The sequence below is a fragment of the Lutjanus erythropterus genome, chromosome 20 (assembly GCF_056507025.1).
Source record: "Lutjanus erythropterus isolate fLutEry1 chromosome 20, fLutEry1.hap2, whole genome shotgun sequence".
Classification (NCBI taxonomy): Eukaryota; Metazoa; Chordata; class Actinopteri; order Lutjaniformes; family Lutjanidae; genus Lutjanus; species Lutjanus erythropterus.
This window is the reverse complement of record NC_139336.1, coordinates 33,102,182-33,127,799: the sequence shown is the minus strand read 5'-3', so window position 1 is coordinate 33,127,799 and position 25,618 is coordinate 33,102,182. Positions and strand designations below refer to the sequence as shown.

At 39.5% G+C, this 25,618-nt stretch overlaps 1 protein-coding gene across 1 annotated transcript in view; it reads right to left on the bottom strand.

Moving 5' to 3' along the window:
- mctp1b (multiple C2 domains, transmembrane 1b) overlaps positions 1–23,435 on the bottom strand; it is a 32,776-nt gene extending 9,341 nt beyond the window's left edge. The window contains exons 1-5 of the mRNA XM_084746396.1: positions 22,750–23,435; positions 5,915–6,035; positions 4,171–4,313; positions 3,995–4,074; positions 2,509–2,632 (exon numbers count right to left, since the gene is read on the bottom strand). Coding sequence (XP_084602522.1) covers positions 2,509–2,632; positions 3,995–4,074; positions 4,171–4,313; positions 5,915–6,035; positions 22,750–23,247 — 966 coding nt within the window. The 5' untranslated portion in view covers positions 23,248–23,435. The remainder of the gene's footprint in view (positions 1–2,508; positions 2,633–3,994; positions 4,075–4,170; positions 4,314–5,914; positions 6,036–22,749) is intronic.
- Between the last annotated feature and the right edge of the window lie 2,183 nt (positions 23,436–25,618).

Here is a 25,618-nt window from a genome sequence, read left to right as displayed (position 1 = left end):
GCGTGAAGGTTTTAGCAGAGTTAATGGACAGCTGTGATGGTACACACACGACGATGATGGTGATGGTGATGATGATGATGATGATGATGGTGATGATGATGATGGTGATTTACCTTAGTGGATCGTTTCCAGGATCTCCTGAGCAGCATAGTCTGAATACATTAAAGAACATTAATTCAACTGACTCCTGCAGGATGGGGAAACACTGACGGTTTAATTAGATACTTCAGGAGTGCTGCGGCCATTTTTATGCCACTAGAGGGGGCTACAGGACGGCTTTATTTCTAAACTACAGGCAGCTAAGTCGAGTGATGAAGGGGAGGTGTACGACTCAAGTCCAAGCTCAATTAAGCTCCATGAATAAATCAACTAAAAATAGATTGTGACAGAGGAAACTACTCTCTGCCGGTGCTGAATATTCATAATGACGGCCTCACAGGCGCTCTCATTAGCTTTGATCTATCTGAGCTCCTCTTCTTCTTCTTCTTCACTCTCCTGGATGTTTTTCTGTTGCCGTTGTTTGTTGACTTTCCCACGTCTTCCTTTCCTCCTCTGTGTTCCTCTCGTTGTCGTTTCTCTCCGACTGGAGCCGCAGCTCTGAGTAACACTGAGCCTATAATTAATTTAAATGCTGAATAAAACATGTGAAGACGGGCTGTGGTTCATATCTTAGTGCTCAGGATATATTTGGAGACCCTCTTTTGATACTCGAACGCTGATCAAGGATATGTTGTAGGTGACAGAAACCGCAAGCCGCGATTACGGGTTCAAACGCCTTTTTTGTGATTTCAAAATAGATTTACACACATGGCTCAACATTATTAAGAACAGAAAACACCAAAACTCTTTCTTTTAAGGTATTAACATCCTCAGACTGCTTCTCATATGTATAGAGTCGCCATCTTAAATACCCATAAGTTTAAAGTCAATTGGACTTACAGTGTGAGGGGCGTGGCCTTTCAAATAGTCCGCCGCCATCTGGCTGACTGGGCTCATGTTTCTTGGGAAGCACATCACTTCCTGTCATTGGTTCATGTTTCTAGCTCATTCCAGATCACAAAAACTTGAGCCACTAAAATCCTAATGCTAACAAAAACAAAACCTGCAACAACTAAAAGAAAAATCACAGAATTAAACTAGTGAAGGCTTCAGAAATAAATTTAAAGTGCATCAGTTATACAACTGATGCTAAATTAGTTTAATTTGGTCTGTGATGAATCACCAGACTAAGAGGTACAGCAGGAGAGGAGTCTATCAGGAGTCTATCAGGAAGTCACTAACCACCTCCACACTCACTTTATTTACATACGGCTTCCAGCGATACGTCTTAACCATGTTCTGCTGCAGGAGACACGCAGCACAAACACTCGTCATTACTGAGTGAACACAAAACTAAAATCCTCACAGTGACGTGCTGTTGTATTCTCATAATTATAAGTTTTCATTCCAGTAGTGCTGAAACAGTTAGTGGGGTTAATGGATTAGTACAGTGATCCTCAACCTTTTCAGCTCGTGACCTTTTAAATCAAAGAAACGTCGACATGAGTCTCTCCATCACTGGTTGCATAACAGCTGTGACCTTTTTTTTTCTGTTTTTTCACCATTTTAATCTTATGACCCCTGAAATTTTATGTGCAACCCCTCCTGATACCCAGGTTGGGAACCAGTAGAAAACTAGACTGACCTTGTTTAGTGCATCAAATAGCAAATTAAAGGGATGGTTCTGATTTTTTCAAGCGTGGTTGTATGAGGTATCCACAGTGTTTTCCAACTGGAAACTGCTGTTATATAAGCCAAATATCATGCTCTCCAAACCAACCAAACTCCTTTGACAAAAACAGTAATTTTACCTCACAGGACACAGGAGTTGCTGGTCCATTACTGCCTTGACTGGTTAGTGTGTTTGTCTTATTGTGTGACTTCTGTGTTTTAAGGGTTGGTTTGGACTCATCAAAGTCACACAATCACATAAAGAAGTTAACGGAGGGAGGCAGCGACAGACCAGCAACTCCCGTATTCTACAAGCTAAAATCGCTATTTTTGTCAGTGGAGTTTGGTGGTGGGGTGAGTGCAATGTCATGAGTGATATAACTTCAGTTTCCCATCAGAAAAGGTCTTCTGTCAGCAAGATAAAATAAGAGAAATATTCTTAATGTAGCATACATGTTAAGTATTTTTTGTGACTATGAATAACGAACCCTAACCCTAACCCTCTTACAACCACACTGCAAAAAATCCAAACTGTCCTTTTAATAACTGATTAAAGGTTTAAGTTGTCTGCTGTGTCAAGCAAAACTCTTCAACATCTGCTGGTTACAGGCTCTGAAAAGTGAGGATTTACTTCATCTCTGATCTTCAACTCTGGGAACTTGTGATGGAAATCTTCATTTGTACATTTCTTTGATTTTTTAAGCATTAAACAATTTACAACATACTCAGTTGACGTTCACAGCAACAAAGTAAACTAAACCAAACTGAACTGAGAGCCGTAATCGGCAGCATACGTACCGTTGAGTCTCGTCGTTCCTCTAAAGGACTGTCTTTAGGTGTCAGGGTGACGGCCAGCTCCAGGGTGCCCAGGTCCTGATCAGGGTGGTGAGGGTCCTTCAGCACCAGAGTTACAGGTATCGTCCTGTAACACACATGTGGGACACGTGTAAATACTGTTTGTGCAGCTGCATGACCAACTCTGCTCATTCCCTACTCAATCATCTGACATTGAGGTGTCACAGACCTGAAGACAGCTCTGCTTTGGAGTGATATTTAGCTCCTTTCCCTTTCCTAAAATAGCATGACATGTTCGGTGTCAACAGATTCAACGTAATGTCAAGATACATATGACACAGGTGGCTTCACTGAGTCCACAACAGCCTTGAAAAGACAGTATTATTAAAGGGATACTTTAGGATATTTAATGAGGGCTGGAGAGGAGCACCACCACAGAAGCTGAGCAAAGTACTACTGTAGACAGGGTCAGCAGGAAAATGGATTTTAGCCACTTAATAAAGGTCCACTCTGAAAAAAATCAATATCAGGTTAAGCGCATGTTGTATTTAGAATGTTTTCTTTGCCGTCAGACAGCCTTTTCCTACAGGAAACTGCAATTATATGAGCCAGCTCTGTCCAAATAAACCAAACTCCATTAACGAAATCAGTAATTTTATCTCACAGAACACGGGAGCTGCTGGTCTACTGCTGCCGCGATCTGTCAGTGTGTGACTTCGGTGTTTTAAAAAGTTAGATCAGATTCACTGAAGTCACAGAATAACACAAACAAACTAACAGATTGAGGCAGCAGTTGAACAGCAACTCCTGTGTTCTGTGAGGAGTAAAATGACTGATTTCACCTATGGAGTTTGGTTGGTTTAAAGAACAATATGTTTGGCTTTGTATTGTATTGCGTGTGTTGTGTGTTATTCTGTGTATTACTTTACATTATGTTACATTATGTTTGTTGTTTCTTTGTGTCTTAGCTTGTCATGTTTCCCCTGCCATCGTTTACGTCCTTTTAAATAAATTAGAAGAACAGATCACGACCAATGGTACAATGTTACTGTGTCTTAAATTTTTCAGGGGTTTAACATCAAAGTGTATCCTGAGGAGAATGCTGTTTTTAAGTTTTTAAACATGTTTAACTTTTTCAAGTGTGTAGATGTGTTTCAATGAATTTGAAAACTGAGGAAAAATTGTTTTCCCACTTGATGACCATGTAAGTTATGACTTCTTTTCAGCAGGTTGTTTTGGATCAGTTACCCTGGAACATTAGTAAGACTACCAAGGATCACACTCGCCCCTCAAGGTCTCGCTGCTAGCTAGGCTGGGAAATTAGCACAAGCTACCCACAAAATGTGTGCGAAAGTGGCTGGTAGATTTCAGACACAAAATATTGATTTACCACTAAAGTGGCTGGTGACTTTGAGCATCGCCTGTCAGTAACCCTGGGGAAACAGAAAGGATATCAAACGGTGGCATGAACATCATTATATAGACGCACCTCTGCTGCTCCAGAGACTCCAGGTAGAGATAAGCAGAACCCATGAAGTCATCTTGAAGGCCAAAGTCATAATCAAACACCTGCAGAGGAGCAAATAAAACCATGTCTCAGACGCTCATTAAAAATTCATGTGGAAAGGCTCTGAGCTTTGTGCGTGTTTGTTTCCAAGTCTTTACCTTTATATACAGAGGTTCACTCAGACAGTCCATTATTAGAGTCGTCCTCTCATCCCACACCGGGTTGAGATTCTTGTGGATGGTTTTGCTTCTGAACACCTCTTTACCAGCGAGCTTGAACTTGACATATGGATCACTGCTGCCTGAAAAAAGAAAATAAGATCCATTAAAAACAAGGACAGGAAACTAAAAATTTGCATTAAAAGTAGCCACAGATATTTTTATTAGACTGAGAATTCGGCATTCAATTAACCCAATCGCAATTAACTTTGTCTATTTCTGCCCAGCAACTGCTGAGTCACTGGTTGCTATGGTGATTGATGCACCCTGAGGCAGTGAGGACAGATACTCACCCGCCAACTCTACTAACAGATCAGAACTCTCAAACTAACGCTGTCGGCTCAAATGCACTTAATGTGTAAGTCTGTTTGATGTTATAGTTACATGTATACGACCAGCACGAATTTTCCTACGTTTTGATATAAAAATAATCTATGAAGAGTTAAATTTGTGGGAGTGAGAGCGAGTTTAAGAGATTTTTTTTTTTTTTTATTTCACAGCTGCTGTCCACTCTAACGATGATGTCACTGACTCTGGCTCTGAACATTCCGCCTCATACACACCCATTATAAACTCTGAAACTGACCAAAAAACTGATTTCCTGAAAACCACGCTAGTCATCAAGTCCCAGGTCTCATGACCTGTTTAAACTTTGAATAACTTTTCTATGTTTATGTATGACAAAGCAACATGGCCCCCTGATTTCCCTTTATTAGTTATTGGAAAATTTTACCACACTTTTTTTTAATGATTTTCATGCCAACGGTTGCACGAAACTCTATGGTTGGTATTTTGCACCAGCAAGGATTCATTTTTAAACCTGATTAAATTATGATTGAACTTTAAAATATGATATTTAACTTTAAAAATATAAGATTAACTTAAACCTTGGTTTAGTTAAACTCCAATATCCAACAATTTAATATGTGATCCAGGTTTAACTGTTGAAAGGTTGACTGAGTTTTTTTTCCTCAGCTTCCTGTTGTCCATTTTCAGTGTTCTATTATTTGGCCATATTTTGATATGTCAATTTGGGCAAAATGTTTTTCTCAAAGGAGGAGAGATCTCTGACAAGCCATCATGAGTGCTCTAACTGACCTTATAGCTAGCTATAGCTATAAGGTTAGCTAACTTTTTACCTGGCTAGTAAATAATGTTAGGTTTAGTTAACTATTTTGCCATCTAGCAGCAAACAATGTAACCTTTTGCTAACTTTTTAACTAGCTGGCAAATGATGTTTAATGTTTCGTTAACTTTTTAACTAACAAACAACATAAAGTTTTGTTAACTTTTTTGCTTAATAGCAAACACTAATGTTTTGTTAACTATTTTTTGAATGCGCAAACAATGTAACATTTTATTAAGGAATAGAGAACAGTCAAAAGCTATTTTTTATTTATTTTAATTTTGGTAATCAAGCATCACAGTTTACATCAATAAAACTGGATTTACTAAACTTCTGAATTGTGCAGTTTTAAATCTGGATTTACTCATTCTAAGTCTAGATTTGCTAAACTCTGATTAGAACTAATCTTAGATTAAATGAATCTTTATTGGTTCAACCCAGTCTTAGAAAAGTCTAAGCACAATCACAGTCAATCTGCATGTTTTGGATCATTGGATTAGTATAGATAATTAGTGTCTGAATGAGCATTGCACATCAGACACACTGATAGAACTGTACCTCCTCTGTCTCGGACGGCCAGATTGTGTCCTCTCTTCAGCTCGATCTCCAGCTTGTACATCCCCGAGCTGTGGGTGGATCGCTCAGGAGTGACCCCCGCGGAGCACTGAGCACCCATACCCTGTCAGGTAAAAAAGACGCATCAGTTACAAACTGCACAACTTGAAATCAATCACTCCTTCACCGCACAAGCCACACGCTCAAAATAAACTCACCAACATTTTTAATAGAAATAAAAGCTGCTATAAGCCGCCACTGAAGTATAGCCTTGACTTTCTCAGCTGTGTCTGCACCAACGCTACTAACACTGACTGACTGAGTGTCTAATTCAGCTCAGTAACTCGTCCCAGGGGCGACCAGTAACAGGAAATTACACGAGAGTAGCTTCCTCCCATCCGACCAGAGTGTTGTTGAGCTGGTATTTTTTTTCCATTCTTGTTCAACATTCAGTGCTACTGCAGCAGCATCACCTCTGCTGTGGCAATGCACAAACCCAACACTATCAGACACACTGGAGTGCATTATGGCCTCATTACCTCTTCCAGAAAAACTTTCAGCACTTTCAAAACATTTCAGAAGCGTTTCTCTCATCTTGCAATAAGCTAAAATCTGTCAGCTGACACAGGATGTACAACATTCTCATGCAACTTAATGAGCTTCAACCATTAACACAGAAGAACACAAAAACCACAAATAGATTACTGAAAGCAGAGAGAAAAAACGATCGTAAAGAGATGAAACACAACCACAAAAAGACACAACAACAAAACAACACAAACCTACTGCAGAGACGAAAAAATGACCATGAAGATACAAAACAGACACAATGCAGAATGAACATGAAGAGACTGAAAACAGAGATGCAAAACAACAAGGACTCGAAACAAACAAAAAAGCTGCAGACAGCCACAGACACAAAACAACCACAAAGTGCAGAATGATGGAAAAGAAATGCAAAACAACTACAAAGAGAAACAATCAGGACTACCACAAAGAGACACAAAGTGACAAAAAAAAGACTAAACAACTACGAAGATGCTCACAAAGAGATGCAAAATGATCACAGAGACTAAAAGCAACAAAAAGGCTCTAAACAACCAAACAGAGACTCAAAACAACAACAGAGAGACGCAAAATGACCATAAAGGGAATTGAAGCAACTACAGTGATGATAAAAAAGCTAAATCTAAAAACATGAATTTGTAAAATAATCTTCTCTTATATCATCGTGTCTGTCCTCAGATTTGGAGAGTGAACATCAGCAAAGTAATGGACCTAAAATGAGCAGCAGATTCCTCTCCTTCACTCCTTTCCTCCTGGGTTTCCTTATTTTGATGAAACTGAATCTTGGCGTCCTCATGTGAGCACAAAGCAACAGCTGACAAACTGTTTACCTGTATAAGTATGTATGAACGCAGCGAGCCAGAGCGTATCAGTCACGTTTACATTCACCTGCTGCGATTATTAAAATCTAGAAAACCTGATTCTACATCTGTCAGTAAAATCTCCTCCTGCTCGTATGTAAGCAACAGTGTTAATTAAACTTTAATCTCTCCGTACATCATTTTTAATGCAGGAGAACCACTCCGCTGGGGATTCAGCATCCTGTCAACACACACATATCCACTTACAGAGATGCTCTGATCAATACTTGTATAATGTGATAATACATGAGGACAACACTTCTATGGCTGTGGGATATGAGGAGAGGCCTCAGCTGACTGTGTGCATCACAGTTCAGATGTCCAGAGAGAACTTTAATACTTCTGAAAAACGCACAGAGAGCAGCCAGTGGGTCGATGCACTGACAACACAGAAGATAATCCACAACAGAAGCCCATAAAACTACGACTTTCAATTTATTTTACTGTAAAAGTCTCCATTTTCACATTTTCAGGACTTATTTTGCCCATTTCTGAGTTATAAAATGTATTTTGGTTTCACTTTATTTCACAGAATAAGATGTAACGAGCTGAAAAAAAAAGAAATATGTTCTTTATTAAACAATATTACATCCTTATTAGACTTCATTAGAGGGTAATTAGGGACACATAAGAAAACTGTAAGGTTCTGTGTGACATTAGAGCTGCAACAATTAATCAATGAATCAATTATTAATCAATATTAAATTAATTACCAACTATTTTGATGATTGATTAATGGATTTAAATAATTTTTAAAGAAAAAAGTCCAAATTTTCTGTAATTCCAGCTCCCTAAATGTGTTTCTTTCCTCCTCTAGGAAATTATTTCATTGATACTGGTTCAAAAATCACCAAATATTCTCATCTGAAAAGTTCATCTTTGCTTAAAAAAAAAGTGAATCAAGGTTTATTTTGAAGACAAACATTATGTCTGAGCAAGATTTACAGCTGCAATGGATAATCAATTAATTGATTATTAATCAACTATAATTCACTGCCATCTTACTACATCAATTTTTAAGAAAAAAAATCTCTGATTTCAGCTTTCAGCTTCAGTCTTTTCAAAATGGTTTTAGAACTTGGTGCAGAGTTTATTTTTATTGTTATGTAACTATGATGTTAGCTAACACTAGCTTCCTAATGTTAATGTCTGCATTAATAAGAAAAATAAAGCTAATATTTAAAAGTAATGCAAAATTACTCTCCTGAATAAAAATTACTTTTATTTGCAGTAAAAGTACCTTTTGAGAGGAATAAGAATCACGATGCTGAAGAGAAGCAATTTTTTTCTGATCACTTATCTTGAAGGTTGTTGTGTTTTTGTTACCTCAGAATGAGACGTTTATCTATAGAAGGTGTTGCTCCTCTTTTTACAGTCGCCCAGAACAGACAAAACAAACACTCCTTGGTTCTCCTACATGCCTGGAAGGGGAGGGTGAGGGGAGGTCACCACTAGAGGCCTCCAAATCCTACATGCTGCTCCTTTAAATATCCTTAATAATTTTCCACCACTGCTAACTGTGGTGAGATGAAACAAACTATATTCATATACAGTATCTGCTTCATCTGTAGAAGCTACAGGACATAAACACCAGGAAAATACAAATTAGACAAATAATGATAAATTATCTGACTGAGTTTGGTTTCTCTCTCTCTGGAGGTAAAATTAGTTTTTCTCGTTTCAACAAAAATCTGATTTAGAAGCTGTATGTGAGACTAAATTAACTCAAAATATCTTCTTGTCACTTCCTCTCACCTCCACCAGCAGAATAAAACTCAAAATTACATTAAATCCATCATTTCCAGTCAAAAACAGAATTACATAATTTGCCAAGAGCATGAATTCAAGCTTATGGCTCTTATAAAGAACAGAGAGAACCTTCTGCAGCATCATATCAGCCTCTCTGCCTGCTGCAGGAATCAGTTACACACATTATGAAACTCACTTCCTGAGGCTGAAAACTTTTGAAGTGTGCCAGGTTCTGCTGCTCGGGCATTTTGAAAAATGCGGAAACTCCTCTGGGCAGCGAGTGAAAACAGGCTAATAAAATAAGTGAGACCGTCCTGTGTAACATGAGGAGCAGAGAGAGTGAGTGAGTGAGTCTGCCTGTGTGAGGAGGAGGTGGCGGTGGAGGTGGAGGGTTGTTGAAATGTTATGTGGTCTCTGACAAGTGGGGTAAGTCCAGTTCAGACACGAGGAGGTTAAATAAGGAGATAAAGTCGACCAGAATGATGCTAACAGGAGGAGAGGATGAGGAGTTCTAGGTCAACTTTACATAACTGAAAACACTGCAAGTTACCATCTTTTAAAGCAGTTTTGACTCATGTTAGCGACCATCAGAGCAACATTACCATTTATTTAGTCTCATGTTTTTGTAAAGCTGGTGAATCTGAAGTGGGGTTGTATGATGTATTTTAGATTTGGGACGATACTCTTCTATCCTGATTGGATATTATCACGATACTTCGGTGCCTTGAGTGATTTTACAAATTTAGCGATTCTATACTATGATTTACTGCGCTTTTTATTTACTTTTTTAACACCAGAACATGGGAAAAAGTTGAATCATACACTTCTAGAGTCTCTATATCATGGGTCATATTTCCAAAAACACTGCACGAGTCAGTCAGTACTTCTGAGTTTTATTTCAGCAGCATCATTGCTGCAGCTAGCCTGGTTCTATGCAATGCTAATTTCTGTTAGCAAGTTAACGATAATTTCCATTTTGTGCTGGCATCATGTTAAGCACTAATTCTCTATATATGAGAAGTAGGTAGAAGTAAGCCCTATGATTCCCTACCAATTATTCCAAATTTATTTATAACCCAAACTAAATATATAAACAACAACTTATTTTAATATATAAAGCCATTAGCTTAGCTAAACATAAGGACTGGAAGCAGGAGGAAACAGCTAGCCTGGTTCTAACATTCAGAAATACATGTACAAACACCTGTAAAGCTCAATAATTAACAGTTTGTATGTTTGTTTTGTCTGTACACAGAGGGAGGAGTTTATCCATCCACCCATGGATAACTCCACCTAAGACCACAATCTGTCGTTGTTACGTTTCTGTTTGCGTACAGTTTAAACAAACAAAATAAAACAGGCTGATTAGTGAGGTTTAGAGGTGTACTAAACAACATAAGATGAGTTTTTAGTCATTTTAGTGCAGAAATGTTACATATTATCCCTTTAATGCTAAGCTAGGCTAACATGTTGAACTTTTCCTTTAATTTCATTTGTGATAGTTTCAGATATAGTTGTGTTAAAGCCTGCATGAGGTCAGTTTCCTGCACTTGTCGTCTTTTTTCCTTCATTGTGAAAAACAAAAATAGACGAAATGTGCGTTGTCAAGTCCTGTTGAAAGTGTCCCAGTCAGAGGACAGGTAGCAGACAGCGGCAGTGTGGTGCTCCTGAGGTGACACGTTGAGGCAGACTTTCCTGCTTCATCATGGCTCTGAATCATGCTGTCTGAAGTCACTCTATGTCTAATCACCTGGCAGGTATGAATGGGGGAAACGCATGAGAGCTGCAGCCAAACCTGCCACAAACGCCGTCCCAGGCTGAGTCGAGGAGTTTACATTCTGGGAGTCACCGGGCTGCCAGAGTTAACAAGCTGCTTAGAGAGGATTAACTGTCTTGTGGAGGTAAAATCAGGAAGCACCAAGCTGAGAATAGCACCAGATCACACACAATCCCATCAGCTATACTCATGCACTCTTATTTTAGGACTGTGTGTTTGTGTTCATGCAAACATCTGTGAACGCAGCCAAGGATCGAGTCTTTTGTCCGTCAGGAGGATTCAGGCTTTTCACCAGCTGTGACAGCAAGTGGCTGGTATTATTTTCAATAGAGACGCTGCAGCTGATAATTACCTGTTTCTCATGTCCAATAGCAAAAAGAAATCTGAAAATATTACATTTTTGTATTTTAAAAAGAGGATCGTATAAGCTGTAGTTTGTGCACGCCTGAGGGTTAGACAGGCTCAGATATAGTGAGCAAAGATGGAGGATTAAATGTTCCACAGCTGTGACTGAACCAAATCTATGTGACATCAAAAACTATGAACAGTTCTGATTCTTCATGAAAAAAAGAAGGGAAAGATTGGTGAATGTCAGGGCCACGATCCAGGATGAAACAAGAAGCATCAGTGAGTACATCAGGAAGATGTTTCCCCCTGAGACGACATCAAGAAATACTGCCAGTGGTTAGAAAGTGTCGGCCTGGAGGATCTGATCATGGCAGTACAAGAACTGGCCCTGAGCATCAGACCCACAGAGGTGAGGGTCTGCCACAGCAGGCAGGAGGAGTCACAGTGCAGGCTGTGCAAAGATGCCCCAGAGCAGACTGCAAGATGCAACCTGAGCTAGTGCACACTGAGAGGCATAACCAAGGGGATGGGATAGAGTACAGGAACATCTACAGACAATTTTACCAGTCCAGTCGCGTTCGATTTAATGCCCTAAGATAACTATGACCTGGATGAATGAGAATATTCACAGGCATATCTACAGGTACTGTTTGGACACACCACCAAAAATGGTTGAGAGCAACAGAGCTAAGAACCTGTGGCAGGCTAACCAACCAGAGACAGCAGTGACTGAGCAGAAGAAGGCAGTTGACATAGATAGATTTGACGATCCCAGCTGGAACAGATGTGGAAGGTCAAGTCCAAAGTGGTCCCAGTGATAACAGGAGCATCAGCGGCTGCGACTCCAGCAGATTCAAGGTACAACATCTGAGGTCTGTGTCAGAAGAGGAACAGCTGAGATGCTGCATAGACTCGATCCCTTAAAACATTCTGACAAGCAGAGCGAGGGCCAAACTTGGAAGCTTTCAGTTTTAAGTTTTAGTGTTTATTTCATGGGTTCACCTGTTGAACTTGGTGTTAGCATGCTGTGCAGCTAATGTGGCTCCACCCACAGGTTGGGATGATGTTGTACTAATGTTGTAATATTGAGAGACAGTCAAGAGAAACCATGCGAATGTTGAGCCTCATTTGAAGCAAATAAATAACTACAGCAGTAGGTCGGATGCCGCTAACTGTTCTTTCATGTTGTTTTTGTAGTGTGAGCTAGATTAGATTTGTTTGATTTTTCATTTCTTTGCTTTATTTAGATAATTTAGAGCTATGTTTGGAACTTTTTTGAGCTCCTTAATTAAACAAATATCATTTTTTAAATGAGTGAAAGGTGTTGAATGTGTGTTGGAGCCTGGAGCCAACCACCTCTTCAACTTTTAATGTGGAAAAGCCGACACGACTCATACAGCATCGTTGAGAAAACCTAAATAACTGCAGGGGAAATTTTGCCCCAGGTCTGAGTAATATGATAATATATCATATATATTATCATACAACAGAAGCAGTAAGTTGAGAAGCTGGAAGCAGCAAATGTTTAATGTTTTCCCACGTCTAGAAACGTGATTTCGATGTGTGAAATGTAAAAAAAAAAACATGACAAACTAGCATTGGTCTGTCAGGAAGCACATAATCAGAGACAGGTGAAGATTAGTGACCCAGGCAGGGGAGGGGCTGGAAAATGAGTCAATAAAACCACTAAAGGGAGCTGAATACATGAGGGTAACATATGTCTTCTTCACATCAGCAGCAGAGTTGTCCATAACGTGAAGCTGTAACCTCAAGGGCCCATTAGCATCAATACTGTTGCCAATACAGACCGCAGTGATCAATACTCCAAACGAAAGGCAGAGGAAGCTGCCAGCAGGCTCAGAGCAGAAGAGCTGCCAGATGTTGAAAGCTAAGCGATGTACTGATGTGGACAGGGTCAGCAACAAACTGTATTTAAGACACCTACAAAAAAAAATTAATATCAGTTTAAATGTATGCTATCTTTATCTTTATCTCTTCTGATTGGAAACAAAATATCAAAATATCACTGTTTCCAAACCAACCAAACTCCACTGACAAAATCAGTAATTTTACCTTGCTGACTCGATTTGTTAGTTTGTTTGAGTTATTTTGTGACTTTGGCGAATCTGAACTAACCTTTTAAAACACCAAAGTCACACACTAACACAGACAAGCTAACAAATTGAGGCAGTGCTAGATCAGCAAGACCTGTGTTCTGCGAGGTAAAATTACTGATTTCACCTATGGAGTTTGGTTGGTATGGAGGAAGAGTGATATTTGGCTTATATAACAGTGATTTCCCATCAGTAAAGTCCCTCTAACAGCAACTCAAAACAGTCACACATAGGAGTCTAAAATACATTTTGCAGCAGTACATTGCTTAGCTTCCTACTGCAGTACACCTGCTGCTTCTCCAAATTGTGGACAAGTTGACCGCCATTTACAGAACTGTAGGTAAAAAAAAAGTTCCTCATACAACCACACTTCACATTTTACTATTATTACTCTTGCCTTAAAGGTTGAAATATGGCATGGACAATATTGGGTTTTTGCAGAAACTCAAACTCATTTTGTCTGATTGCCAGTATATGCACATACTTTTTCCACCTAACATCGAGAACATCGAGTCTCTCCTGCATTGAACTAAAACATAATTCTAGCAGCTCTTCTCATGATGACCTAACTGCATATTCACTGGACAAAATGAGAAAACTGCTGCTGACTGTTTTTTTTTCCTCTTTGTTCTTCTCTAACTTCTTGCAGTGATTACACTGACAATAAGATGTTTAATTCAAAGCCAATATGGAAGACGTGGATATTAATGTGCATCCTGACTTTCAATTAAAGTAGTAGTAAGAAAGGTTGTCAGAAGTATCAATACATCAGTACTTAATTATAGCATGAAAAGTACAGACGCTAAAAATGATCTGAGTCTTCATTCAAGACCTCAGTTCAGTTCAGTCTTTTTGTTCAGTGTCTCACTTTGTGCAAGTTGTTAATAAAATAAATAAATCAAGTACAAAAGTTAGCAAATTTTGTGCACCTTTGTTGAGTGACTTTTCCCTTTCGTATTAAGTATTAGTTTTTTAGTAGTATGATATCAAATTTTAAAATAAATAAATAAATTTACTTCAGTAACGGTACAGAAGTATCAGCATCAAAATACACTTTAAGTAAATTCTGTACATATCTGATTTATTATTTAGCAAAGGACTATTCTTCAAGTCATCATTTTCTTTGTTTATTAATACCATGATATATATTCTAGACTTTTTATTGTGCTATTGTTGTACCTTGAGTTTTTGGTATCATCACATCCCTAATAATTATATGTCATATGTTATTTGTTGATTATATTTTGTATTATGGTTATAATCTGTATCTGCAAAAGCTGTCAGCAAATGCAGTGGAGTAAAAAGTACAATATCTGCATCTGAACTGCAGTGGAGTCTCAAAATCGTACTTATGTAAAGTTTAAAGTTCTTGAATAAACACTGGAACTGGAACACAGTAGTGACTGAAGGCTTCTCTGATAAACAAATGAATGTTTTAAACAACTCCTCTCTTCTCTTGTCTGAATTTTAGCTGCTGGAAAGTCAGAAGAAAAGATTTTTAAGAGTTAATTCAACTAAAACTATACCAGCTTGGATAAAAACATGATTTTGCAAAGCGCTCAGGACTTTCACTTTGCATAATATCAGTAAAACTCAACTAAAAAATTCAAAGGTTACTTCATGTTGGGCAGCAGTCACACGTCACCTCATACATTTTTTACTTAACTTCAAATCATAAGACACAAAGACTGAGCTGATCCCACTTGTGTTCATCTGCAGAGCTCTCTGCACATTATTCAGACAGGGATCACGAACAGGGCGCTGATGCTCACCGACAGCAGCCGTCCACACGTGGAGGCGAAGGAGACGGAGTCATCGCAAGACGCACAGCGAAGTAACTCTCGAATCGCTTGACGGGACTCTGCCACCGGGGCCTCTCTCACGAAGAGATCCAGGGTTCGAAGAGGACGCAGGGGGGATAATACAGACGAGGTGAGGCGGTAGGCGGTCGATGGTGGAGAGAGGAGGGGACTGGGGGGAGAGGGTTGTTTAAAATAGAGCAGCTATGTGAGAGGCATAGCAGAGAGAGAGAAACCAAGGATACGTCCAAGGTTAGTCCAGATTGGCAGAAAAACAAACTTCTGTAGGATCTCCAAAGAAAAACAGCTGCAGCCAAGAAGGAGCGAGTGTGATGCAGCAGGAGTCAGAGCTGAATGAAAGAGGGAGCAACAGGTGAGGAGGAGGGGGGAGGGAAGAGGAGGAGGAGCCCTGCTGGTTGGTTAGTTGACTATAATCCTCGTCCAGTGGAGTAAGCCTGACTGACAGACTGGGCTGAAGGTACGATGAGAGGAGGACAGGAGAGAAGTCTCCTCGGGTCACAGACAGATTTAAGGCCAGTCAAGAAGAGGCAGAAAATACTGACCTGAAAAAAGCTGAATTCTCTCTTACATTTCTGTCTAAGAAAATCTGATGAGACTGCAGCTATTCTGCATATTTTTTTTTTAATTTTCAAATGAGGATAAAACAGGTTTTGGACATATTTGCATTTAAAGGAGCAGATGTGATCTAACCTGCATGTCTTCTACGAAAGGGATGCATGGAAAACCTGCACAAAACCCAACATGCATGAATTAGTTTTCCTAGTAGCATCTAATGTCTTAATATGCAAATACTAGTGAGGTAGAGATGAAAAACAACCATAGAGACTGAAAACAACCACAAAAATACGCAAAATGACCACAGACATTCAAAACAACAACAAAAAGATGTAAAATGACCACAAAGAGACTTAAAACAACCACAGAGAGATGCAAAATATGCAGAGATGCAATACATAAATACTGATTTCTTAGAAAAAAATATCTGTTTTTAATCCACAGAGTTGAATAAGAAGATCTTTAAAACCTGTAATAGCACGTCAGACGAGGACACGTTCCAAAAGCATTCTTAGAGGTTCTACATGTGTCAGTGCAACAAAAACACAGATATGCAAAATACTGAGAAAAAGTCACGCCTGAACACCCGAAAACATCTGGCAACATCTTTGATAAGGATGAAAACTACATGAGCTGACACACAAGTTTCACAATCTTATACCCACAGCTGACTGCACAAACACAAGGAAAGACAAAGTTATCAAGTCTCAAAGCTATTTGTCTTGTGTGAAAAAAAAAACAGAACTCTTTACTATTTGCCTGAAAGCACACGAGCAGCATGTTTTCCCTGAGTCAGCTGTTCTGCACAGTGGAAACTCAATAAATGACACATCTTCAACAGCCATTACACACAAACCCATCAACAGAGGTCTGACAGGCCTTACAACAAATCACACTCAATACCGTCTGTCCAGTGTGTGAAATAATGACCTGTGGCTCCTTTTCTGTTGCTGCTTCACATCATTCACAGGAACCCGCCTGCTGCACAGAGGGAGCTGAGAGCATGAGTCACAGAACCGAGGCCACGCTCGAACGCAAAATCCTGCAGCTTCTGTCTCTATGATGCCTCGAACGTGACCTGAGCAGGTCAGAACAGCTAGAGACACAACGTCTCTGATGTCCCAGAGGGAGACAGAACAGGCTGCAGGCGGAGAACGTTATTTTATCTCTCGTCTCTCCAACAAACCATCGAAAAACAAAGAAAAGATGTCAACACACAACAGCTGCAACAATCTGGGAAGGGTTTTTACTCAGAAGCCCAGAGGTTTTAAAGGAGAACCTTTCCATGGTGCAGTGGTTCCACCCAGAACCCTCCCTGGGGGGCTCCTTCTCAGGGTGCTAGCAAGAACCCACCCAGGGGGTTCTAACGGAAACCCTTGTATATCCCAAGGGTTTTATCTGGAACCCAACTAAGGAGTTCTACAAGGAACTTTTTCATATTCCAAGAGTTTTATCTGAAAGCCTCGGAAAGGGTTCTATCGAAAACCTTTTTCTATTTCACGGGTTTCATCTAAACCCCACCCAGGAGGTTCTCTGCAGAACCTTTTAATATTTCTAAGGAGAAACCTTTTTACTTTCCAAAGGTTTGAAGCTGAACCCATCCAGGGGGTTCTTCCAGAAAAACTTTTTATATTGCAAGGGTTTTATCCAGAATTCACCCAGTAGGTTCTACCGAGAACTCTTTTATAGGGGTTTCATCTAGAAACACTTTTATATCTAGAACTCACCAAGTAGGTACTATCAAAAACCCCAAGGTTTTAATCGAGAACCCACCCAGGGAGCTCTAACAATGAACTTTGTATATTCCAAGCGTTTTATCTAGAACCCATCCAAGGGGTTCTACCAAAAACCTTTTTATATAACATGGATTTCACATAGAACCCAACCAATGGGCTCTCCCAAATACCCATTTATATTCCAAGGGTTTGATGTAGGATCCACCAAAGGGGTACTATTGATAACCCCAAGGTTTTAATCTAGAACCCACCCAGAAGGTCATACCGAGAACCCTTTTACATTACGGGTTCTTTGAATGAAGATGGTTATTAATAGAACCCCAAAGAACCCCTGACAAAGTCAAAGATCCTTCAGAAACAAATGGTTCTAGGCAGGAACCATCCAGGGGGAACTCATCTGGATGTCCATTTGTTTCAGAAGACAGAAGCTGCTGTCTGCTCTGCTGTATTGATGGTGACCAGAGAAAAAGAAATCTTTATCTCACGACTCTCAGGCTCTCGTCAAAGTCAGTTCCTCTAATTTAATTCTTCCCTGACATGCAGACGTTCCCTCGTTCCACGCAGCGTCTCTCTCAGCTCCTCTGATGTAAATCACCTTCAGTGAAGGACCTAATCGTTTACACCGGCCGGGCCAAAACACTGTTTGAAGACACGGCTTTGCACCACCTCCCCTCCGACATCCACTTGGAGATCTGCCAGCTGTACTCAGAAAGAAAAAAGGTGGTGTCATGGAGTTTATTTTTATTTTATTTCTCAGAGACTTTTTTCGTCTTTGCTCTACTGGTCCTGCAGGCTCTTCTAGCAAAGCACACTCACACACCGCCCTGACATGACATCTTTAATTAATTTAGGCCTTTTTCACCGGTATAAATAATAAAATGAATGATGACTGAATTCCATTTAGCTGCTTCAATTTTAAGGCTCCTTGTCTTGTGCATGCTGGCTCGCTGTCAAGTCTTACTGGGACACTTGAATGGAACAGAGCCATTCTTACGTTGCCTTACTGCTCTGACAAGTCAAAGCGTCTGCTGTGAAAAATGCAAATTGTGCACCTTCCATTCCTCTCTGATGATACTAATGATACAGGACATTTGGTGAATTTCACTTTCCAAGAGTGAGATGAGACGGTCCTTACCAATGTTACATCTTTCTGTAAGCGTGGGAGCCAATCAGCTTAGCTTAGCACTAGAGTTGAGTCTTGAGATCCAATCCCAATTAAAGATCAATTCCAAGATTATTAAGAAATTTTAATTTTGATTGGGCTTAACAATTCCTACACAATTTCATTTTCACTACTGTCAAATTAAATAGTGTACTGCAAACACCTAGTCTGACACACTGCATGTACACTGCAGTTATGAGTCCTGCCATTGGCCATTGTGGGAAAAAAGAACAACCTCGTCCCTAAATAGCAGAAGTTACTGAAAACTATAGTTAAATGCATCTCAGAATTTTGAGAAAATCTGCAGGAGAAAATGTGAATGAATGCTTGTTTCCAGCCATCATGATGTTTTTATAAGGAGTTGGTTCATCAACATAAGCAGAAGGAGGCACAACGGGATGCAGAAGAGGAGGGGGAAACAGGAAGATACCAACTTTTGGCGTTTCTGCTCAGGTTTTTTTATGCTCACATTAAGGATGTCAAAGGTTTTTTGACCCGTTAAGTATGTTAAGTAAGCTGAGGAGGATACATGGCTGCTGATACAGACATTAAAGTATTTGATAGATATTAAGTGGTGAATCAATTTTCCAATCAAGACTCTGGAAAGTTTGCAAAGAAACAGTTACAACACTTAATTCCCTGCAAAAACACAAACTGGCTTTTTTTTTTTTTTAAGTTTGGGTCTGTTTAAAACAAGAAGACAGACCTTTCTCACCACATTGCTACAACAGCACAACATGATGTTCTAGCTGATCTTACTTTAAAATAGAACCCAGTTATGTAACTAATAGTCTTTTTTAACTGTATAAAGTAAACATCCTCAAGACTGCTCAAAATGGCGATACTAGTTTCATCAAAGTGGAACGTGTTCCTGGAACCGATTCACCGTCCACAATCAGTTCAGATTGTTTCCAGCTGTGCACACCGAGAGAAAATACAGCACAACGTAGCTGCAGCTCTAATCAGACCACTGATGGTTATTATCTTACAGAAAAATACTGCTGTAAATAAATAAATAACTAAATTTTACACTGCATTAAACTCTTAGTCTGGTATTTATCATGAGAGTGATCACTTATGACTGTTCTGGCAGTTTGTTAAAAAGTAATTCACTCCTGCACCTTTATTTATTCTATCCTATGACGGTGCATAAACTTTATTCTCCCTGGGATTAAACACAGTTTGCGGTGCAGGGAGGAGTTTGTGTATTTCAGGCTGAGCTCAGCATTATCTGCTTTACTTTAGTTTAGTTGTTAGTTTACTTTTTTTCTTGCTGTGTGTGTCGTAAAGCCCGGCTCATCTTCTCAGTGTTACACGGTTCACTTTATGTCCATTCTCTGCACGTATCCTGCAAACTCATTTTCTGTTCCTGCTGAGATGTGCAGGACGCCGCCTCCCCTCATCCCCTTGTCACATGTGAGTGACAGCGCTCTGCAGGGTTTCCCCCCCGGAGGCTGCGTAGTCATCCATTATATATACTGTACTGTGCGCTGTTTATACATAAATGGATTTCAGATCACAGCCACAGGATGAGTCACGGCTCTTGTTTATTAATCTCCTCTGACATTTTGACATGTCGCTATGATTAATAACCACAAAGTGAACAAGTGATGTGAACAAACAATCAATCAATCGATCGATTAATCACCTGCTGAGCTGAATCAGAGACATCCTCTCATCACATGACCAGTTAAAAACTCTTTTTATACTCCAGTTTATTGCTATTTTCGTTTACTTTTCGATCACCACAGCAGGAGTCTGCAACCTTTACAATCAATTTGCACACGTACACGAACGTGACTCCAAGCTAAAGATCTACAGTGAAGATTCACACTGAAAACGTGGAGAAAGTGACGACTTTCATGTCAGCTTGGCATGTTGGGGCTTTAGGAGACCTGGACTGGAGCAGACGAGCAGTATGGAGGCGTTTTGTGTTGTTTTTCAGTTTTTAACGTTTGAAAACTGGTCACTGTTCACTGATGTTGTCTAGGAGATTCTGCAGCTCTTGTTTTTCTGTGTTTCCAGTGTTTTGTGGACCAAAAAACTAAACCAGACCTTCAATCAGCTTGAGGGCGAGTAGATAATGACTGAATTTTCATTCTTGGATTCTTTCTCCGTTTTCTCCTCCTTCTCTGAACAATTGGGTCTTTTAACCACCTGAATCCTGAGCTCTTTTTGTTCACTGGGATGTTTACAGCGAGTTACTGCTCCCCACCAAACTGCTCCGTCTGACTTTCTCTGACTCCTCCTCCCAGCTTCCAATTACCTTTTCCCAAAACATCTCCCTCCCCCACCTACTTAGCTCCTCCTAGGTCACTGTGCAAGGAATTTATTTGTTGGATTCTTCAGTTGTTTGTTTTTATATTGAACTGTCTGTGTGGCCACCAAGTTTTATCTCCATTCTGCAACGTTTCAGTTCCACAAGCATCCAAATTCCCTGAAAACTGCAGGTCTGCTGCAACTCTCACTTTGTTTTAGATCAAGGCTGAAGATTTTTGTTTGCCTCTGTCTTTCATAAACTGCACTGTAACTTTTACTTTCCAGTTTTATGTTATTTAACTTTCTATTTAACTCTTTTAATTGTGCTGAAATGTCTCTTTACATTGCTTTATGTTCCTTTTACATTTTGTCTTAAGGCCTTCTATGTTTTATGTAAAGCACTTTGAATTACCTTGCTGTTGAAATGTGCTGCACAAAGTTAGAGTGAATGGAAACAGGAGTTTAAGCGTCACGAACGTGACACATTGAAGGACATAACGTTCTGAGGTGTGTCTGCCAACAGTTTCCTCAACTACCCGAGCTCATTTTTCATGAGACACAATGGCTTCAGGAAATATCACACCACCACATTTCATGTGGGAAAGTGGACAACACAGCTGGACAGTGAAGGCTGTAAGCTTTTTTATATTTTTTAACATTTGGACCACCACCAGGATTTTTTGGTCTGTATAATATTTATTTTTCCTTAACTAGGGATGGTAATGATTAATAATCAACTGATGGATCACTGTTAATAAAAACAATTAAAATTTAATTGTGCCTCATTTATCATTGTTTCATCTGTAAAAGTCATTATAGCCACACTGGACTGGGCTGCACTGAGGGACAGTCCACGTCATGGTGTCCCTCGTCCACATCGCTCAGCTGACCGACTGATGGTCAGATGTCAGGATGTAGATATATATTTTCTGACACTATGAACACGGGGGCATGGCTTCTGGTGTGCAAGGAAGAAAACTGAGAAAGAGGAGAAGAAACCATAAACTGATCTTGTTTGTCATGGGTTCAACTCCCGCCTGCAGCCCTTTCCTGCATGTAATCCCCCCTCCACTCTCCCTCCCCCTTTCATGTCAGAGATTCATCTGTCCTATCAAAATAAAGGCTTAAAATCCCCCCAAATTATTTTGTAAAACTCTAGATGGATGAACAGCACTACAGGTGAGAGGAAAAATATGTATTTTAGACTTTGAGGTGAACTATCCCTTTAATTCTAATGACAGGAACAGCATGTGTCCTTATTATTTATTGACTGAAATGATTAGGAGGTTAACCAATCATTACTTGAGCAAATAATCAGCAGATTTATTGATAATAAAAAATAAAATACCCATCTATATAGTTCTAGTCGCAGCCTCTCTGCATAATGAGTCACTACATAATAATTGTGATATAAAAAAAAAAAGTAAATAAAAGTAAATATTAAAATTAAAAAAAGCAAAAATTACAAAAAATAATAAAAAATTAAATCTTTTCATTGTTGGTTTGTGTATTTGTTTGTATTTACCTATAAAAGTGTCATAACGTAATATATTAATTTATTTATTAATAGATGTTTGTTTTAAAATGTCAGAAAAAAGTAAAAATGTTAATGAATGTTCCCTAAAGCCCATGATGATGTCCTCAAATGCTTTGTTTCGCACACAACCCAAAAATATTGAATTTACCGCCATAAAGGAGTAAAGAAGCTAGAAAATGTTCACATTTAGGACCCTAGAACTTTAACTTTTTTCTTTTCAAGCTGATTAATCAATTATCAAAATAGTTGCTGATTGATTTAATAATCAATTTATAATGAATCAACCGTTGCAGCTCTACTGATGACGGTTATATTATAAGGTAAAAGCACAACATGTAAAAGCCTGGAGCTCACCGGCTGCTCTTCATCCTTCTTCTCCAGCTGTTGTTCTGCTGCCGCAGCAGCTGTTGCCGCTTCGCCGCTTCCTCCTTCTCCGCTGCCGCTGCCGCCGCGCGGTGCCTCGGCCAGCCTCTCCAGGCACGCAGACCCCAAAGAGGAGCTCTTATGGTGGGATTGCACCAGTTGAGCCACCGTGGGCTTGTTGGGGCCGGAGGACTGGTGCTTGGAGGACGGCTTCGCGGCCGCTTTGCCGCAGAGCTGAGCCTCCTCCAGCTGAGCGGAGGAGAAGAGCAGGTCGGGCTGTGAGGAGGAGATCACCCGGTCCAGGACGACGTTTTCCTTCCTCTTCATCTTCTTGAACATCCAGCCGCCCCGCTCCTTCTTCTCCTCCGGGTCTCTGGAGCCCAGCTTGGGGCTGAGCAGCGGCTTTGCTCGGGCTTGAAACTGTTTCCACATGGTGGTCTGTTGGGACGAGCTGCTCTCATTATTTTCGTCCCCTTCGCTCCGCTCCATCCCCGCCTCTGCCCGGAGTCACACTGACCGACGGGCGACTGATCCGCACATCAACTTACGTAACCTGTATTGACCCTGTTCAGCTTCCTTACACCGTGAAAAACACCCCAAAACACGAGCTCAAACACGGGATATATTTCATGTCTCCACCGCTGCCACTCCGGGTCGTCCAGCCCCCTTCACAGATATATTTACAACACCAGGCGGTGACAGGGAGCTCCGCAGGGCCCGCCTCACATTTTTATGGGTCCTCAAACCCCCTTGATTTAACTTCAAAGTCTTGCCAAAATGGCGCCAATTCAAACTCAGAAACTGTTTTAATGTCAACACTCATGCAGAATTTGACCATCAGGTTATCAACTTCAGATGGTTTAAGAACCGGCTGTACTGCTGAAATTCTACTTTGTTTAATTTTAATTCTTTTAATTCTACTTTCACTGGTACGTAGCTAATGTTAGCATGCTAACATCCTAAACTAGTGAACATTAAACCAATTAAATATCAGTATGTTAGCATGGTGACGTTAGCATTTAGCTCCAAGGGTATGTTTGCTTTTAGAGGGAGAGAGTCATGGTATTATGTGACTTCTGAGTGTTAAATGCTTCATAGCTAATGTTAGCATGCTAACAGCTTAAACAATGATGGTGAACATTACACCTGCAAGCAGTATCAGCACACTGTTGTTAGCATTTAGCTCAAAGCAGTGCCCTCCACATGAAATAGAAATCGGAGTCCATATATTTTTCCATATTTTTATGTATTTGGGCTAAGTCAGCTAACTTCGCTGCATGGCTAACTGAGCTACGCATCATCTTGTTTTACAGCAGGAAACATGATTGGATTTTCAAGGATTTTGATTTAATAGTACAAAGAATGATTTTTTTAAGCATGTAAATAGGCACAAAAAGTGACTGGTGATGAGATTTTCAAAGGGTTATGAAGGTATTATTCATTTAATCTGGGCTTTAAATTCTGACAGAGCCGCTAGCATAGCTGTAGTCTTAAGGACTGACACCAAAAATAATTAAATATTACATTGTGATGGCACGACCTGAGAAAGTAAGGCCAGGGTTTCTGTAAGAAAGCAAAAACAGTGATTTTACCTCGTAGATAATGTGAGCTGTTGTTAACTGTTATCTTGATTGGTCAGTGTGCCACTTTGTGACTTGAGGGAATTTGATGTAATCCTTTAAAACACGTAAGTATTAGTCAATATTTGTTATTTTGAGGTGATAATATGTCATTATTGTGTCCACCATCTCATTCTGCTGCCCCCAGGTGGCCAAAAAGGGGTTTTGTCCTATCCTACCATAATTTCTGTTTTAAAGTTCAGAGAATTTACACCTCTTCTTTAAATTAACTTGAATATTTGAGTTTTAAGAAACCCCAAAACATGGTTGCACTGGAAATATTAAATAATTAATGACTATTCTTTGATTTTAATGAGAACTCAACATTTTTTTTGTTTCTAAATCTCAAAGATTCAAGTTTATCTAATAAGGAAATGTAAATTATCTCAACAAAAGATTAAAATTTATGAGACTTCAATGTTTATTACTTTTTTCCAAAACATAAGTTTGATTCAAAACTCAAAAATTGAGTGTGGACAGTTGCCTTTAAATTTTTTCTTTTTACAGTGATTTTCTATATTAAAACAAAGGTCCTTACAAGTTACAGATTTAGCTGTGGCTTTAAATTGCAGTGAGACAACTTTAAATACAACTTTGACAATTTTGTCATTTAAAAATAATATTAAACAAAAAGGTAATTCTCCACAACCTCAATTAATAGTCCATGCCCATGTTTACTTATTGACAACAGATGACAGACACTTTTAGTTGAAAACAAAGATTTTATTTAATTTTTTTTTTTTAACCCTTTGCCCTTGTTTTACTGTAAAGCACTTCATGGCCCAGTTTTTAAAAAGTGCCATACAAACAAAAGTTATTACAATATTATCACAAAGTTAATATATTGTTGGGATTTTCTTCAGTTGTGACAGTTCCTCTGCAGATATGTGGGTCAGTATTAAGCACTGACTCTGCACCATTAGGCTTACATTTCTAAATCCCCCCGACACGGTCACTGAATCACATCTGTAACATACCGTATGTATAGATATGGGATATTGAGAAATACTGATTGTTATATTATTATACACACAAATTCAAAAACACGTGTTCTGGAGTTATTGTACTGTACGTAGGACTGTTTTTACATGAATTCTCCTTTATGATTGTACACTTCTCAGAAAATGCATGGTTAAAGGTTTTATATAAGGATGGGATTATCTGAAGAATGTGTACATTAACATGGCTTTACTGACGACCACGCTGAGTGAAAACTCCTCGTAGTCAGAGAAAATATATGC